The 15667-nt window shown below is 35.1% G+C and overlaps 1 protein-coding gene across 1 annotated transcript in view; it reads left to right on the forward strand.

The window, feature by feature from the left end:
* TMTC2 (transmembrane O-mannosyltransferase targeting cadherins 2) overlaps positions 1-15667 on the forward strand; it is a 255410-nt gene that overhangs the window by 230967 nt on the left and 8776 nt on the right. The window contains exon 11 of the mRNA XM_084306356.1: positions 652-715. Within this exon, the coding sequence (XP_084162482.1) occupies positions 652-715 (64 nt within the window). The remainder of the gene's footprint in view (positions 1-651; positions 716-15667) is intronic.

Consider the following 15667-nt stretch of genomic DNA (forward strand, 5'->3'; position numbering starts at 1 on the left):
ATATGAAAGGAGAAAGAAAAGAGGTGGGCTGATAGTGCTTCAGATACCCCGAGACTCATCTTATTCGCTTGCATTATGATGTATAAGTTAAACCCACTCTTGGTCTGATGTGAGTAGGTGTTGAAATGAGAACTCATATAAATGATTTCCCTGAATCATAGAAACCTATTTTTAAGAAGTAGTATTTTCTGTATTTGGTTTCTTGAATAACAGTGTTCTTTGAGAAACAGAAAAAAATGAACTATGTTATTGTATAACATGTACCTTAATGGTTTACTGTTAGAGTATGGGTAATTACAAAAAATAAACCAGGTTTTCCTCTGGTAAAGACTGGTACATCAGTGCTTTTGCCTCAGATGAGCATTTAGCCTTCTGAAGTTCTCTCCAGTGTGCACTAATTTTCAGAAAAACTATGTACCTTTTCAGAACTAAGAAGAAAATATAATACACAAAGAGGGTTCATCAGATGAAATGGATATGCTGAACTACAATCTTTTAGATATTTTGGGTATTTGTTAAGGTAATATCCTTAAATGGTGGGGAATAGTTGCAGTATTTTTAGGTGTGCTTTTGTATGTTTGTTGGTTTGTTTTTAACCCAAGGAAACTGAAGAGTAATTATATATATATATATATATATGTATTCTTGTAGACAAGCCAGCCTTAATGAAGAAGCTGAGAAATATTATGAAATGGCAGCAGGATTAAGACCTAATGTAAGTACCTTCTCAATGATATCTATTACGTAAACTGATGAATGTGCTGTAGTGCTGAACTGTTTATGCTGAGGAGGGACTTCGTGCTGGAACGTTTGATTTCTTGGCCTGTATCATATATGGTCAATTATAGGGTGGTCAGATAAAGTCATGCATTGGCTAGACCAATCAGTACACTTTCATGTTATCTTAGTGTAGTATTCCAGCAACAAGTCATACTTGGCTCACATATTTGAAAAAAAGATTTATAGATTTAGATTTATTTATCTACTTTTAAATGTGTCAAGTTTGGAAAGCTCTCCTAATTCCATCTATTTTCGCTAGTAACAAGATAATGAAAGGCTATTCTGTGATCTACTATTTAAGGCATTTTAAATAATACATTTATGCCTTTTTTTCTGTCAGGAACTTGTGGAAAATGTTGTTGTTCAACAGACTTAAAGATGATTTAAAGAAATGCTTATTCCTTGAAGTAAAGAAATGCTTATTCCTTGGAGTGGAAATATGTAGGAATATATGAGCACCCTGTTAAAAAAAAATAAAGTTCATTACCAATTTTATTGCATCAGGAACTAAAGTAATAAAATATTTTCTTTTTACCATTTATTACTCAATGTTATATTTCTTTCCAATTACCTTTGGACTTTGGGAGGAAACACCACTCATGGATATAAATGGGGCAGAAATTATTTTTAAACCCTCATACTTTGTCTATTGAAGGTATCAAGTACAGAACACATTCTTGTTGTGAAATTCTATAGTGCTTAATTTGAAAATAGGTTAGCATTTTCATTTAAAAAAATGGCAAAAGAATACAGTCTTAAAACTAAAGAATTTTGGTGCCTAATACCCCAAACTAACACTAGCTAAAACTCAAAATAAGCTAACAAAATACAAAAAAATAAAGTAACCTATTCATATGAAACTTTCATTTTCACAGTCTCTTTAAAAACAAAACAAAACAAAAACACACAAACCAACTCCAAAGTCTATGTATTCCTTTAATTTGTATTTTGTGAAATTACATTTTAGACCAAAAGATAGCAACTGTCTATTAACGTAGATATTTATTGAATCAGCACTTGTTTAGCTTGACTCTCCAGTTCATTGCACACACCATTAGCACCACTGTACTGTGGAAGTCAACAGAAGGGTAAAGCTCAGTGTATCCTCTTAAGCATTTCAGTTCAGAGCAATGGCATGCTTTTGAAGCACATCTCACAGACATCTCCACTTACTGCACTCTGGTTCTCATCACTTAGTAGTATATGAATGGGATTAGTTGTATATGAATGGGATTTCTGTGAGAGGAAACTAAACGAGAAGATGCATCCAGTATACATGTACCCCAGCAGCTAATAGGGATAGCCCAGAGGAAATCCAAATTAAAACCAATGAAACACACATTTCATGGCCAAGGATACCTTAGCATCCAAATGTTTTCCTTTCTATTGTGCTATGCCACTTGTTAGTATAGAGATATCTGTCTAAGACAAATTTCATAGAAGGTTATGAAGCTATGTCTGAATAATCTTTTGTTGGCTGTAGGTATTTTTCATATTGAAAGCAAAATGTGATTTTAACATTTAATTGTTTTGATTTATAAGAACATTATCATCTTGCATAAGAGTGTGTTATTTTACTGGTAGTATAAAATACATGTATTTTGGAGGTAGGGTGATAGCCTCCTTCTTAGCCTATCATTCCTCCTTGGAATGATAAACATCCCACCATCCCACCATTCCTTGTTTGCTGGTAAGGGTCTATTTTTCCTTTTGTCAACTGTGAGGGTTCTTTAGTGTTTTTTTTTTTTTTTCCTTTTTTTCTTTTTAATGTAAAAAATGTAACACATTTTCTCCAAGCATTCTTGGAAACAAGGTCAGCCTTGCTTGTAATTCTTAGTTCATTATTCTACCTTAAAATAATTGTTCTCTGTTTAGAAATAGTTTTATCTTAGCATCTAAATACTATTAGTTAATCAGAAGAAAAGTTAAATCTTGCTTTTTAAGTTTAAATCTAACAGGAACTCCTGTTGAGTTTCCTTTAAGAAGGAATTCACTTTTATCTTCAAGGTGCTAAAGCATAACTCTGTGGCTAACCATAATATGCATGTTTCATGACTTCTCATAAATAATAATTACAATGGTGCAGAGTGGACAAGATGTATCAGTTTTCATTGCCAGCATCAACTGTTAGGAGAAGATTGTACAAGGGCAGTATCTCAAGAATGAAAGTCAAATGGGTAAAAGGGTAAAAGAAATCACTCAAACGAGGTTTTCTAGGTAGTAAGTAATATAAAGCAGATGTGACAATAGAGTTCCTGGTCTTTCCAAGGCAGAGTAGAATTCAAATTGGCTGGCCATAGTAAAATCCTGTGTGCTCAATTGCAATGTGTATACTGGAAAATTAAATGTGTCCGGGACTAGTCTCTAGTGTCAGGCCAATCAGCTTCTCACAGTGCATACAGATACTGTCTGAGAGACTGCAGTGGCCCAGTCCAGAGCTGTGTAGGAGCCATTTTTATGTATTGAAAATGTAGATAATAGATTTCTAATGGCCTGGAATGTTCCCTGCCCACAGTGTAATTTGTTATTTTGGATACAGCCCTTGTATTTTCTCAGTGCCTTATGAAAAATCAACAAAATGATGTGAGTCAAGATCTTAAAGAAATATCTTAATTTCAAGTAAAATATATTACTGAAGGATTTTTTTTTTATGTATCACTAATAGTCTGAAACCATTTATTTGTACAGAATTCAAATACTAGATGTATGAATGCAATATAATACACAGATGTATGCATACAAAATTCCATATGTATACTTACATATATATACATTTGCGTGCATCTGTTTAATATTAGTTGCCAAGAGATCTGTTTTTACATTCCCTCACAGTGAAAATACTGCAGCATCTTTGAAGCCTCATTCCATGCAATGGGTCAGCCTTGTTCCTAGAACAATGAAATGGTAAAAGTGTCTGTTTTACAAGTCTTCCTCCTTCGTGTGCTTGAGATAGTACCTGTTGAATCTGGTGAATGAAACTTCTCTGAAACATGCAAGCCATTTTTTTTAAGAAAGCAAACATCACATAGATTATTATGTTGTTGTAGTGTTGGTGGTAATTAATTCATCATTGAATTAATTCTGATAGGACTGAAAAATACTGAAAATACTATTTATTCTCTGTGAAAAGCCATATTACAATGAATAAAGTGTTTGTCAAAATGCTATAACTGGTAAAGGAACTGCTGAACACAGCACAGGTGAATTTATATATGTATATACACACTTCCTGAACATCTTTGCTTTTGGACACTCCTTCATTTTACAAAGTGTAAAAGAATTATAACACTTTGGTATAACAGCAGCAGCAGCTGAAATGCAGTTTGGGTACAAAATTAAAAACAAATCTAGCTAGTGCTATTGAGGGTTTAGACCTAGACATTCTCTCAATAATGTTTGTGATTGGCCGTATTTACAGTAGATGTTTATTTATCTTCTATGAAAGTAATTTCCAGTCAAATTTCAGAAGAGCGGTACTTTCTGTAGAATATAGTACTTCTGTGAAAAAGAGAATTGTTTTTCTTAATCTTCACTGAAGAGGCAAGCATTCTCAAAGTTGTCTATTTATTTCCAAGTAGACTTCACAAAGTTGAGTTTCCCCTGGGGAGCTAAGGAGGAATCCAGGAAGAAATTCAGAGAATGAGTCTACTTTTATTTGCTATGAATCACTTCTTCCAGGGCTCTCTTTTCCTCCTTCGACTCCATAGGTAACCTAGAGAGATTATTTTCCCTAGTGCCTGGATCTTTTTTGAATATTTTCTGAAAAATGCATTCCCACTGCGTGTGTTTACCATGGTCAAAACAAAATCATTTTAGAGCAGTGAGAAGCCCATATGTGTTCATTCTAGCAGTGTTGGCTTGGATGTATGTTTACCATGTTAGTCTAATTTTAACAAATGCAATTACATGAAGAAATGAAAGTGCAGGTTTCTTAAACAGCAAGACGTATGCAGTGATTATTCTGAGTGGGAGTATTGCTGAGGAAAGTCTGTACTCAGAGATGGTTTCTAGGTGCTCTTCATCTTGTAATGTTCATAAATCATGCAATTGTTTTAACAAGTTGTTAGGCACTCTGTAATGTGAGCTTTATGCTCCCTTTGTTGTGGAAAAATCAGTCACGCAGAAACTGTCTTTAAACTACCATTCTTTACAAGAATGTGAGATACTGACTTAAGCTCCAGCTGTTATTGAACTTTTAAGACATCATTTGTGTAATGGAAATTCATTTCTAATTTTTTAAGTCTGAACTTGAAGCAACCAATCCTTAAAAGATGCTCTAGAACCCCTACATATGGCCAATGGCTCTTGAGAAGAAAAGGCACTTTGAAGTGTGACCTCAAGAGTATTAAATGAAAGAGAGCTCACCAGAGCCTTAAGACTTTGAGCCAGCACTTTGAGCTGATTGGCTTAGAAACATTCCTCAAGGAGATGCCATGACCTGCAAGTCACTGCCATCCCAACCACATATTAATGCTGCTTGCAGTCTGGAGTTCATGACAGCTTTAAGCCCCATATCATCGGCACATTGTTAGAAACAGCTGTTTCCACTCTACCACTTCAAAAGGGCTTGATTAAATGTCTTACTGTAACAACATACATAAAGACACACACATAGAATGAGGGGGAAAAGAGAAATGTACCTATAAGCAAAATAAATATAATTTCAACTAGATGGTTTAATCATAGTGTGGGGGACTAAACTATTTCTTGACTTGAATGGTTTATGTAGTCAGTTAACACAATATCATATTAAAAAGCAGTTGCTACAAGTGCTTACTTTTCCCCCCCAATGCTGGAATACAGATTTAGTGTCAAAGGCTCCAGTTTACAATAAGCTCTACCTCAAAGTGTCCAACAGTTTAAAGAAGGACACTAGTGATTTCCAGATAATTGAGTATATGTTTTTATAGCCTTCTTATAGATAAAATGCTTTTGGTGCCTTGTATGGCATATATCCTTTTATTTATGGCAAGACCTCAAAAAATAAATAGCCTTCCTAGAGTGCATATATCTTAAAATCCAACATCTATCTTGAAATGTATGTGACCAAATCCTGCTTTATCATGATTTTCTTCCTTCGGAGTTTCAGTGCCAAATTTCCTTATTTGACTTTCTCCTGAATGTTTAGTAATTCTGTTATTTAGCTTGGGTAAATGTGAAAAGATGGCTTTAATGTATTTAAGCAGTATCATTAACCAGTATGCTGTTTTCACCAAGGTGAATTTTCATAAAGTTCTTAAGAGCTCCTGCTATGTTAGTTCTGCTGGTGATGGTAGGCAGATTGTTTAGCATTGATTCTTGAACTGTCTGCAGCTGATCCTCAACTGGTAAGGCACTATTCAGCACTTCACCAGCTCCGGTCTTCTCCTTGTGCTGCTCCAGGGATACTGCAAATCCCTCACCAGCAATGGATCCATTGCTCCAGCAGCTCATTTAAGAAAATCTACCTAGTACCTGTAATCCAAACCTAAATGGGTTGTCTTGTCATAGTACTCAGCAGCATGGTACAGATAAAGCAGTCATGGTCATCTACAGAAACAATACATATTTGATTTTTATACCACAGATTATTACCAATAAAACATAAAATGACATAAGCATAAACATAAAATGGCTTGGGTTGGAAGAGGCCTTAAAGACCACCCCGTTCCAACCCGCTGCCATGGGCAGGGACACCTCCCACCAGACTAGGTTTCTCAAAGCCCCATCCAACCTGGCCTGGAACACTTCCGCGGTTGGGGTATCCAGAGATTCTGTGGGCAACCTGATCCAGTTCCTCACCACCCTCATTGTGAAGAACTTCTTCCTAATATCTAAATTTACCCTCTTTTAGTTTAAGGCTATTACTCCTTGTCCTATGACTACTCTCCCTGACAAAGAGTCCTTCCACAGCTTTCCTTTAGGTCCCCCCTTAGGCCTTATAGCGGCCTTCAGGAAGGCTCCCCAATAGGCTCCCCTTCAGTAAGGTCTCCCCAGAGCCTTCTCTTCTCCAGGCTGGACAACCCCAACTCCCTCAGCCTGTCTTCATAGAGAGAGGTGCTCCAGCCCCATGATAATCCTCTTGGCCTTCATGTGGACTTGCTCCAGCAGGTCCATGTCGGTCTTATGCTGGGGGTCTTGAGGCTGAAAGCAGTACTCTACATTGGGTCTCAGAAGACTCATGACAATTTTCAGCTAAGAATCCTTGTTCTAAAATGTTCTTCTGTTTGTTTACTTCCTTATTCAAAGTAATGACAACACAGTCATCTTTTATTTTCAAATATTGATGCCATGGAATGAGCACAGGGTCCTATTTTTAAATAGCTCGTGTCAGGCATTGACTTGTGCCTGCTTTTACAGGAAATACTAAAGTGAGCCATATAGGGCAGATGTAGCTTCTGTTGGTTGCCTGCCTGCCTCTGAGCTGCCCCTTTGCTCAGGGCTGCAGAGCTTTCCCCTCACAGCACCAGTTTTGCTAAGCCTCGCATTGTTTAAAGCTTCCTCTCAAGCATGCCAAGCTTTCTGCCTCAGTGATATGAATAGCTGTGGACTCCTTCCAGCGCAGCAACAGTCTTGGCCTCCTGAAAATTACTCCTTTCTTCTTTCCTGTTGAAGGTGTGAGGAATAAGAAAACTTCCCAGGATCCAGTTCTTCCTCTCTTCCTGCTCTGTTGCTTTCTGAAGACTGAATCGATTGTTATAGGGCATGCAAAACTTTTAGAGACTAAAAAGTGTACCACAGCTTCCCTAATGAGAAGATAGGCATGACTGATGGGAACCATGCTTCCAGATGGCACACTTAATGGTTTGTCTTTGGACAGTTAAAGGGGTGGGAGGCTTAAGCATCAATCAGCTTCACTGGGACAAGAGACAGTGGAACACCCTGAGAGGAAAGAGGATACCACTCTCTGATGTCAAAAGCATAAGAGAGCACTTTCTGTTTACTGCAAATTGGGTGGAATGTCCCCTTTGACAGAAAAAAGACTGCGTCCAAGATTTGATATCAGAATAGTTATGACATATGTCAGCCTGCCTAGCAGAAGGTAGAAAGGGGCTTCACCGTTTACGTAGAATTAGCAACGCTTCTCCATGTAAGGAGCTTATCAGTGCATATTCTCTCTTTGATCCTCATGAGATGGAAAGCTTTTTAAATGTAGTTTGGGATCTGGGCCCAAATTTTTGTTGGTGGTGATGGTGCTTCATCCATTACAGGTCCTTACACTCAACTCATTTTTTTTGTCTGTGGCTAAGTGCAAGGCAGGTACGTTGCCTTTATCCAGTTATTGGGAGGAGATTGTGTTTTTTCTTTTGAACAAAACTTACATTTGTTCACGGTCCTCTTAAATATTTTATAGATGCATTGCATTTTTTCATTGTGCACAATTGTCAGCAGTTTCGACAGTCTTCTGAATCTTAAAGTATTCTTACTTTAGCAGACATTGTTGTCTCCCATCTTTTTTTTTTTTTTTTTTTTTTTTTAAATAAAAAGGCAAATTTAAAAAAAAAAAACACCAACATAAAAAAAACAAACACATAGCATTTCTCATCCGAATGATCTCTGTCAGGGGACAAAGAAAGAACATGGGCTATTGGATTGGGGATATTTACCTGTAATACTGAAGCACAATATCAGGATGATTTGTATAATTTGAAAACTAACTTACTCAGCTGTGGAAAACACTAAATTTCCTTTGGGAAATACATGAAATGTTTTACAGCCTTATCCCAGAATACTCTATGTGCATTTTCTCATGCATGCTGCTAGCAGCTCTGTGAAAACAAAGATTGAGTGTACTTTTGTGGGTGATTATGGAATACTTAAATCTGGTTCTAGATATTATCCATTATAGTGTAAGATGCATGGGAGGAAGCTGGAAATCATGTCATTGTTTGCTTCTGTCTTATAAGAGTTAGATAATAGGAAGTACTTTTGTACTCTTCTGGTTATACAAGCAGTTTAACATGTGAATATCTGAGATCAATTGGCCCACTCAGTGTATTGGGTGAACTTGGGAATTATAATAAAAATGTCTTTATGTTGCTTTTTATTTCTCATGAAGAATAACTTGTTTGACATCGATATCATTATACATACTTATAAGCATTTTGTCTGCATGAGTTCTGAACGATTGAAGTGAAAATCTGTATGAGATTTTTCTGCTTACATTGGATTTCTGTAGCACCACTGACTTTTTTAAAGTTACTTCTCTGTTTCTCCCATGTGAGAGGTAAATTGGGGTCTGTAGTTCCTGGTTTCTTCAAGTAAAATTATGTAAACTACTATCAACTCATCTTAATGTAAAGTTTTTCAAACAGCAAGCTTGCATACCCAGAAATACCCCACAAAGTAAGTTAAAATCTCGTTGTCATGGTAATTTGGAGTACTTTTCATTTTTAGCTATGAAAATGTTTGCAGATTTCCCATAAATATTAGTCCTTATACAGTCTAATTATTGCCATAATATATTTTCTGAGTCATTCATCTTTGTGAACTGTAAAATATATAGACATGCTTTTCTTTAACAAGGGAAAGAAGTGTTGGAAATAAGCAACTGTATATTAACTCCTCTTTTCTAATTTCATTAACCTTTACCAATTCATTAAGTCATCAAATACTCTTACCAAGAACTGTTGAAACAGTAATTTTGTGCTTAACATTTAATTTGAGAGAAATTCTGATGATTCATGTGCTATTCACTTAGGATCTAGGTTGTATAACGTTTTCAGTACATCTGGTGGCAGTCTCTTTTGCGGCTCAGAGCTGCTGGTAGTCTTTTCTTTGCAAACAAACAAACAAAAAAACACACCAGTGTTTTGTTTTATGCATGTATCTTCCATTGTAACCTCTGTTGCCCTCTGTACTCAAAATTTTAATCTAAGTGTACAACATGTAAAAGACCATGTTACCACAAAAATTATGCAAATTTATTATTAGTTCAGTAATGTTTTTCTGAAGTTAATCACCCAGGTGTTAAGGTATAGGCGGTGGTTTTTTTTCCAGACAGCTACCTAGATGCATAACATTGTTCTTGAGATCATTGATCTCAAGGGATGGTTGTAATTCTCAGTTGATAGGTTGTAAATTCTCCAAAGAGAAGACGTTCTCATACCAAATAATACTTGAACCATTTATCTTGTCAAGACCCTGATTCAGAAGTTGTCTAGGTCTGTGCCTTAGTTAGCTTGAATGCTTTTCTCACATTTATAAAGCAAATTCTTTTTATGCTTTTATGTGCATTTTCATTATGCAAATATGAAGCCTTTTTCTGGTATATAGATACATTTGGTTCACCATCAAAATTACTTGAAGAAAAAACGATGTGCAACAGCTACACCTGTCTCTTGGAGGTCAAAGTAGTTTCATCTAGTGTTTCATCCACATCCTTCTCGACAAATAACTTTTCTATGGTTACTTTTCAGTATGAGAATAACAGTGTAGTGATTGTGCTCATACTCAACTTCAAAACTTCATTTACAGAATAATTCAAAAAGTAGATTTGTGAAACTAACTAATAGGATGTCACAGCCTAGAATTGTAGGATTGATTTAAATAAAAGGATTCATCACATTTTGAGATGATGGGAGACAGTAGTTTGTAAAGATACAGTCTTTGCTGAAATTACGGAATTAAAAATGATACATCACAGATAGACCTGTGCACTTGATTGTGATTCACAGGCTTATAGTGATATAGCGGGGGGTACTATGCTGCCTTCATCAATTCCTGGAGAGAGCAAGATTAGCTTTGCCTTGTAAATGTAGCCCTCGGTGTCAATCAAAAATAAAGTGCAATGAAATATAGAACTCACAGCAGTAGATTAGCATTTCAGAAATTAAACCATCTGTTTGAACTCAATTAAAAGAGAATCCAGCAAGGTTTTTCCTAATAGAGTATTCTAGTACTAATTCTGGAAACAATGCAATGAATTTATTATGCAATTAGAACCGATAAGGAACTGATTTTAATGCTCATTAAATAAACTCAGCAGTACTACATTCTCAGTAGGATGTTTTGCAATAAATAACTTCTTAATTTTCTTCCTAGTCTATAATTCTGATGTATCTCTTATTCTAGGAAGGATATTTAGTTGTGGGTTGCTTTATCCTATTTGGCTTATTTTCCCCACAAGTTCTGGAGAACTCGCGTTTCTGTTTCATGAGGTGGTTTTGATGCAACTGCTTTTGTTTTTTCCTCCTCATAGCATACATAAGTGATTGTCTAGGGAAAAATGCCCAACAATAGGACTGTTTTGTGTCTGAGATTTGCCTGTGAACAATTTTGCAGACTGTTAGGAAGGAGACAGGTGGGAGTTTGCAACCTGATGTCATTTTCTTGTAATTTGTCATTAAAAGTAACTTCAATACCAGTCTGAATTTATTTTTCCCTGGAAAAGTTACAGTCGAGATATCTGCTAAGGAGAAGGCACAGTAAGGATGGGTAGATTTTAGTTTCCCCCAAAGAATAGTCACTTTCTCTTGAGGCATTCTGGAGTACTGTACATTGATCAACTCTGCATGTTGTGTTTACATGGATTTTGTTTACCACAGTTAGTTTTACTGGAGAGCAAGTACACATTCAAGTGTACCTACCCTTTTGAAACATATCTTCCATTTAATGAACAGCTTTGTTACTAAGCTGAGGCAGTTTTACTAATTCTTCAGGTGCTCCAGTAAAGATTGTCTTCCTGTAACATTAAGTAACTTTAATCTGACATTATGATTTGTAACGGTGCCAGTTGCCTCAGTGTCTGGCTGCCTTAAACTTGTTGAAAATGATTGCAGCATGAAAGAAAATAGAAATCTTTTCCCATGTAACAACAACAGTAAAAAAGAAAAAACTACAATAAAAAAAAATAAAATCCATATGAAGGTTTGTTGTATAACTCTTAGGTACCATGGGGTGAATGATTGATGTATTTATAGTGGAGCTATCTTGTGGAAGGTTACTGTGACCTGGTAGTTCTCTGCATTATTTCTTCACATTGTGACTGCTTTAAAATACTCATAATTATCTGATTTACTTTTATCATATTTAAAAGATCAACACACAACCCTTCATTAATTCTTTTTGAAAAAATCTGTTTAATAATCACATTGATTGAGTTTCTTGCTAATTAATTCACAAGTTGGTTATTTTACTAATAACAGAGGAACGAAATACTTTCTGATGGCATTTCTTCTCCGCTCCAGTCTGTGAAGGACTTTCCCCGGGGCAGTTTGGAACAAGCAGCTGCTTTCATTGAGTAATATCTGACATTGAATTTCAGGGGCAGGCATTGAACTATGATTCTAGGTGCTATTTCTGCAAATATATTAGTTGTCCTCCTGTGCTTTAATAAATAAATACTTAAACATTTTTATAATAAGAATATAATATTTGCAATGTTGTTTACATTTCTTAATGGAGTTTGAAGAATACGGAAAGATTGTGTTCACTAAACAGCAGTTATTGGCATATGCATTATTAAGAGCAAACTTCCAGAATAGTATGTGTAGGTCCACCACTGGTCTTTTTGATGTTACTTACAAAGCACTGCAAATATACGTGTCATGGATTAGATATAGCAAATAAGGCTGCTTTCGCAGAAAGTAGCTCTATTTTTTAACAAGTCACAATATTGTAAAAGCCTAGCAAGTGATTAGTGTCCAGTGGTCTCACTATTAGCAATCAAAAGACTGTATTTTAGAAACGATGGTCTTAAAATCTTTTAGCTACAAGAATCAAAATTAAATCCTAGCGTTTACCCTGGAAGTTAATAATTTTAATATGTACTGTAGATTTAATTGCTAAATAGTATATAGGGAACACCTGCAGGTTACTGGCTGCCAAAAAGTAAGTCATGAATTCATATGAATTATATGGAACAGTGTAATTCAGGATTTTTGAAAGGACCTATAGTGTGTGCCTCTTTTCTCAGCTACTCTCACGTTCTTGTGGATAAAACTAAAGTCAAGACAGAGTGTGAGCAAATCCTTTTTGCTCTATATAACAGGCATGAAAGTGATGGGAGCCAGATAAAGGGGACAAAAGGGAAGAAAAAAGATATGCAACCTTGTTCATGAACATTTTTTCAGACTTTTTCAGTTCTGTCAACTGTCTAAAGAAAAACATAGTTTAGTGAGCAATACATCATCTCAAGAGGTTTTTTGTTTTGTTTGCTTGTTTGTTTTTTAATTTATTTGCAAAGTTACAGAGTTCATTTTCATTTGTAAAATTGCCTTGGTAACATTTTGACGTGCTAAAGTTGCATTTATTTGAACAATTTGAAAATACCTTCATATACTGTTGATAAAACATGCTATCAACACTGTATCACTTCAAGAAATAGACTTCAATTGTACTTTCCTGCCAATGAAATTATTACTAGCAGACGAAAAACGTGGTCTTCTTTTTTTCCTTGTTGCCTTGGGAAAGTTAGTCAAAAGAAACCATTTCTACAAAGTTCATCCTAAAACATGCTGCAATGCCTAACAATCTCCTTATACATGTTGTTTTTCTTTTCCTTTTTTTCCAGTTTTTGTAATGCTTTAATATAACATTTAAAAAAAAATAAATAAATTCTTTGAGCTGTCTTAATAGTAAATATGCCTGTTATAACCCTTAAATAAATTTTTGAGATTCTCTTTCCTTGTGCTTAAAGCAAATCTATCAAGTTGCATATAATGGTTTACACTCTGTGTCTGAAAGCTTTACTCTATAATGGCAAATACCTAAATACTGAACGGCAAATACCTAAATAAAAGTACTGAAAACATACAGCAATATTCATATTAATCAAGTTCTTAAGTGTTTAATTCAGCTGACTGCACTTGTCAGCCAAAGGTGCAAAGCCTTGTTTGACACAACATTTTATCTAAACATCTTGAGTCAAAATCGTGGAAAACTTGTGATTTTGAGATTCCTTTAATTAGGACTAAAGTAGAGCTTAATTAAATTTTCGAGGCCAGAAATGAGCTCCTTTTCCTTCTGAAATTTTGGTAGTTGGCTATTCTACTCAAAAATGGAAGTTATAATGCAATACTTCGTGTGACTGTGAGTAGTATCTTGAAAAACTATGCAAAGTTCCCTGAGGACCGATGTATTTGATCAATATCTGGGCAAAAATAGATGTATGATGCATTTGTTCTCAGCAGTCATTTTTGTTTTCCAGGAACACTTTATTGGATTGATCGATTTATTTATTTGTTTGTTTATTTTTTTTGTGAAAAGAAAAAGCTGGCATTAAAAAGTTGAACTTTTTTTTTTTTTTTTTTTTTTCCCTCCGAAAAGCTGGCAGCATGCACAGAGATAGTGAAACCTAAAGCATTTTAGAGATCAGATGATCTCTACACTGGAGTGTTCCCTGAGGATTAGCCAGTTTGACTGTGTTAATAAGGACAGCTATTCTAATCTGCCCTGTGTTTGTGCCACTGGGTAAAGTAGGGTATATTCTTTGTTTTAACACTTGGCATTTCTTTTAAATTAGCAGTGGTTTATCTGTCTTTAAACAGTAACACAAAGCTATCTATTTTTCTTTTTTCCTAGGTTTAGCAAGAAAGTGCATGCAAAAGTACATATTTACTAACATATTTAACTCCATTTAAAAATACCTTTACTTTTTCTTAATAGGACAAATTTCTGTTACTGAAAGATTTTAAACAATTTCTGTTTGTCAGTATGGTAGTACAGATTACATTTCTGTTCAGCAAGTTTCTGACTTGCTGAGAACAGACTTTCTAATTAGCACACAGGGTACTCGTGTGAGATAAGGTAAAGGAGTTGTTAAATGCTTTATGCCATAATCATAGCTGTGTATTAAAATGATCAAATTGCAGGCATCAGAGCACAGTTGGATTTCTATAAACAAAAATTAAGTCATCTGATGATTTTTTTTTATGGAATCATACAGTGCTAGGAAAAATGGGTAAGATTATCATATTCCAGACTGATGAGAACATTTATTCTGGAAAGCTACAAAGTTTAATTAGAAACATTTTGAGGCCTGGAGTTATTTATTTATTTATTTATTTATTTATTTATTTATTTATTTATTTTTAATATAACCATAATATTAAATACTCATAATGTATGTTCCTGTTTAGTTTTTATTACGGAAAAACAAGTATGTTATCCAAAAATGTCCATCGCTGTTTCTATATAAACTGAGAGTGATTACTAGGAGTTTTTTTAAGCATAAATCAAAGCAATGGATGCATGGCCATTGATAAAAAATCTAGATATACTGAAATTACAAATGTACACTTTCATGGGACTTTTAAAGCTGCCACGGTTATCTGCAACCTTTACCAGCTGTAACAAAGGCTTTTGTTAACCTGCCCATTTATAAAATGGTATACTCTGAATTTATATAAAGGCCAATGGTAGGTAGCTTTTCAGCAAAAAGATGCAACATACATCTCCATACACTTGTTTAGTTTTGGATAGCTATGTTTTTAAAACTTGGAGTATTCTATGGAATTTAATATGAAGAAAACATGGAGTGAAAAAATCTCCATTGGCTGCAGAAAATTGACGATAAAATGCCCCATATTGATGTGATAATTTGAGAAACAAACTAGACCAGCTGATGTTCCTCCTTGTGCCAAGTCTAGAATTCTTCTCCAACTCACAACTGTGGGTTTCCTTACTGATATTGATGACTAGGAAGGGGAGCAATCCTTCATTTTCCAGTTTGGGGTTTTAGGTATAAATATCTTGGAGCTTTTGATTTTAGACAGGAAAGTCTACAGTGTTCAAAAGCACACAAGACTAGATCCTTACAGACAATTGCCTTATATTCTCTCATTGCACCAGACACGTAAAAGCATCATCTGCTTTGAATGTCCAGATGAAAATGTCCAAATGTAAAAATAAATAAAGATAGAAGAAGAACAACAAAACAAAACAAAACAAAAATATATGACCTAGC

Source organism: Netta rufina (genome assembly GCF_964035555.1).
Source record: "Netta rufina genome assembly, chromosome: 1".
Lineage (NCBI taxonomy): Eukaryota > Metazoa > Chordata > Aves > Anseriformes > Anatidae > Netta > Netta rufina.